The sequence below is a fragment of the Hyaena hyaena genome, unplaced genomic scaffold, assembly GCF_003009895.1.
Source record: "Hyaena hyaena isolate Hyena2069 unplaced genomic scaffold, ASM300989v1 scaffold_397, whole genome shotgun sequence".
Classification (NCBI taxonomy): Eukaryota; Metazoa; Chordata; class Mammalia; order Carnivora; family Hyaenidae; genus Hyaena; species Hyaena hyaena.
In genome coordinates, this window is record NW_024081028.1 from 233946 (window position 1) to 237833 (window position 3888).

The following is a 3888-nucleotide window of genomic DNA, read 5'->3' on the forward strand; positions in this document are numbered from 1 at the left end:
CCAGCTCCACCACGACTCTGAGGAGGGCAGATAAAATAACCCCTCTCCTGATGTGGTCTCCCACATCCTGGTGAGCCTCGACTGCCAAGTCCCCGCACAGTGTGGGGCACACGGTGGTTCCCCTAAAAACTGAGTGGCTTCTCCCTCCTTTCTTCTGACCAAGGGCAAGAGGTCCCCCACAGTCAGGGAAGGGCCCTTCCCTGGAGGCCCCCACACCCTCGTAGGCATCTGCCCAGCCCTCACAGCCCTCCGGTCAGTTGCAGATCAGGAAGTTCTTGCTGTGATCCTTTCAAATGGAGCCACCCAGGAAAGGTCTGACCCGGGAGAACTCCCGTTCCAGAGCCGAAGAAACTGAGGCCGAGAGGGCTTCTGGCCGGAACACCGCGCAGGGGGCAAGAAGGGAGCCAGAGGCCTCTCAAGCCCCCTGCACCTCCTGATTCCCAGTGCCAGGGGCCCCTTCCTTACGTGTCGCTGCAGGGAGTCTGCACCTCCTCGTCCCCGCCCCCGTCCCTCCGGTGCCGCTTCCTGCCCCCACCCCCCCCCCCCTCCGCGCTATTTAAGGCGCCCCCGCCGTCCGGCGCCGTCCAGCAGGGCTCCCGCGGGCGCCGCTCCGCCGTCGCTCTAACCCGCCGCCACCTGGGCCGCCGCGCAGGCAGGCAGGCGGGCAGGCGGTGAGTTGGGCTTGGGGGTGGGGAGGGCCAGGATGCCACCTGCCAGGGAGCGGGGACCGCGTCCGCCACCGGCCAGGGGCTGAGGGTGCTGGGGGTCGGGGGAGGCATGGCAGCTGCACTCACCCAGCCTGCCTGTGGCCAGGCTCTCTGCTAAGCCATGTTCCTGCCTTCTTTCGTATCCGTATAACCCTAGGAGGTAGGAGTAGTATTTCCATTTTACAAGAGAGGAGACTGAGGTCCTAAGGTTGACACTTGCCCAGGGTTAATTAGCAAAAGGGAGCCAGGACCAAAGTCTGATTCCAGAGCCTGGCTCTAAATAGCTTTGTCCCAGGAAGAAGCATCTCCCCTGCCCCCTTCCCTGAATTTCTTTCCCCAGCTCCCCCCCCCCCCCCCCCCCCCCCACATACCCCATGTGCTGGGAACTTTGTGTCCTGTGCCTCCACCCACTATGACAGTTCATTTAAGAGTCTAGAATTTGCCAACAACAGCTTGGGGGCCCAGGGGAGACGTAGGACCAGTGTCCATACTTAAGTGGCAGGTGGTCACTATTGATGACAGGTGGAACTAATGCAGGATGTTGCCTCTAGCATCTAACACCCTTCCCACCTGCCCCCCACCATGCACTCAAAGGTTAGAGTGAGGTCAGCTGGGTGACTTACCATGGGCAGGGGGGCAGGGACCTGAGGTTTTGGGCCCCCTGAGAAGCTGAAGATAGCACCACCACTGCCCACAATCCAGGGACAGCCAGCCCATCATGGGCAAAAGGAAGGAGGGGCACAGCACAGCCATGTGACCTGGGGTAAGTTCCTCAAATTCTGTTCCCATAAGCTCAGGAACCTCAGTTTGATCCAAATCTTGAGCCGTGTCATCCTCAGACCCAGGCTGGGAACAAGAGGGACACAGATATACGACAAGACAAGGACCTAGTAGCCATCATCCAAAGATGAGCTTTTAGTCCTGACCACCCTGTTGGCTGTGAGCCCCCAGGCCAGCCCCTTCCCCTCCTGGAGCCTCAATGTCCCTGTAGGTAAAATTGGCATGGCCAACCTCCCTGCAAGCTTGTTGCCAGGACCACTGAGAAGGATGTCTTGCTGACTGTGTCCTCTGTCTCCCTACAGCCGGAGGCTGGGTAGCCATGGGCGACTGGGGCTTCCTCGAGAAGCTGCTGGACCAAGTCCAGGAGCACTCAACTGTAGTGGGCAAGATCTGGCTGACCGTGCTTTTCATCTTCCGTATCCTCATTCTGGGCCTGGCTGGCGAGTCCGTGTGGGGCGACGAGCAGTCAGATTTTGAGTGTAACACGGCCCAGCCGGGCTGCACCAACGTCTGCTATGACCAGGCCTTCCCAATCTCCCACATCCGCTACTGGGTGCTGCAGTTCCTCTTCGTCAGCACGCCCACCCTGGTCTACCTGGGCCATGTCATTTACCTGTCCCGGCGCGAGGAGCGGCTGCGACAGAAGGAGGGGGAACTGCGGGCACTGCCGGCCAAGGACCCACGTGTGGAACGGGCACTGGCAACCATAGAGCGTCAGATGGCCAAGATCTCGGTGGCAGAGGACGGCCGCCTGCGGATCCGCGGGGCGCTCATGGGCACCTACGTGGCCAGCGTGCTCTGCAAAAGCATGCTGGAGGCAGGATTCCTATATGGCCAGTGGCGTCTCTACGGCTGGACCATGGAGCCAGTGTTTGTGTGCCAGCGCGCCCCCTGCCCCTACCTCGTAGACTGCTTCGTCTCCCGCCCCACGGAGAAGACTATCTTCATCATCTTCATGCTGGTGGTCGGACTCATCTCCCTGGTGCTCAACCTGCTGGAGCTGGGACACCTGCTGTGCCGCTGCCTCAGCCGAGGGATGAGGGCCCGACAGGGCCAGGATGCGCCCCCGGCCCAGCACACCTCCTCGGAGCCCTACCCTGACCAGGTCTTCTTCTACCTCCCCATGGGTGAGGGCCCCTCGTCCCCGCCTTGCCCCACCTACAATGGGCTCTCATCCAGTGAGCAGAACTGGGCCAACCTGACGACAGAAGAGAGGCTGGCCTCTTCCAGGGCCCCCCTCTTCCTGGACCCACCTCCTGAGAGTGGTCAGAAATCCCCCAGTCGCCCCAGCAGCTCTGCTTCCAAGAAGCAGTATGTGTAGGGGCTTGGGGCTTAGGTCATCCAACCGGGGGAGCCCAGGGACGTCTTGGCTGCCTTGGATGCCTTCTCCCTGAAGACTGAAGGGATGAGGGAAGCAAGGGAAGCAGGTGCTTGCTGGTCAGGGGGCCTCACTGCAGGTTGTGTTTGCACATCTGGGGCCTTCCTACTGACCAGAGGGGCACCAAGGCTTCCCCTCCAGAACGTGACTCTGCCACAGGCACAGACAGAGCCAGCTTGGGGTGCTCTAGACCAAGGGCATTGTGGGGCCTCTGGACTTACCTGGTTCAGAGCAATGGAGGCCAATCTACCCCTCCCTCATGGAAGATTCACCTCTGCCCATGTTGTCCTCACAGGAAAGGGCTGGTTGAGGCTGCTGGGTCAACCTTGATCACACACACACAGCCTTTGCTGGGTCTGGCCCTGTCAAGGGGACTGGTGTCTCATTCTCACTCCTTCCTAGTTCCACTGTTTATGCTTCTAAAATAAACAAGACTTGGTCACAAGCTACGTGTGTGCCGACGCTGTTGTGATGTGCCTCCTGGGGGTTTGGGAGGCAGTTGCCTTGCCCAGCTTCCTTTTCTTTGCGGTCCCACATGATCCGTCTTTGGCCTGTGCAACCCCAGCTCCACCTGGCATCTGAAACCCTCAAACCCCTACATCCTGCATCAGCAGCCCTGAGTCCTAAACACTCACCTTTTGAAATGCCTCTACCACCCAGCCCCCCACAACGGCCAAAGCTCAACCTGTCCCCATCCTGCATCAGTGGCCCTGGCCACGCTGAGTGCAGTGTACTTCCTTACTGGACACTCTGCTACCCAAGCATGCCTCCCAGCCAAGGCCTCCACCCTATCCCACCTCGTCCTGGACCCCTTGGGATTTGGGGAGGCAGGTTTAGATCACTTGCCCCCTCCTACGTTGGCCCTTTCTAGTCATCCCCCCTAAGGGCCTGCAACATATCTCCTCCCCATGCACTGAGGACAGAGAAATCTTGCCTCTGAGTCACAAAGTTTGCTGAAAAAGAAGTAAAAAATGGAACTGGATCTTGACAGGCGAATAGTTCACTGGGAAGCACAAAGAAGGG

At 59.7% G+C, this 3888-nt stretch overlaps 1 protein-coding gene across 1 annotated transcript; it reads left to right on the plus strand.

Moving 5' to 3' along the window:
- The first annotated feature begins 582 nt into the window (after positions 1–582).
- Positions 583–3298, plus strand: GJA4 (gap junction protein alpha 4). Its single transcript, XM_039251720.1, has 2 exons — positions 583–671; positions 1790–3298. Exon 2 carries the CDS (start codon positions 1807–1809, stop codon positions 2806–2808), a length of 1002 nt encoding a protein of 333 aa, XP_039107651.1. The 5' UTR covers positions 583–671; positions 1790–1806; the 3' UTR covers positions 2809–3298.
- The last annotated feature ends 590 nt before the right edge of the window (positions 3299–3888 follow it).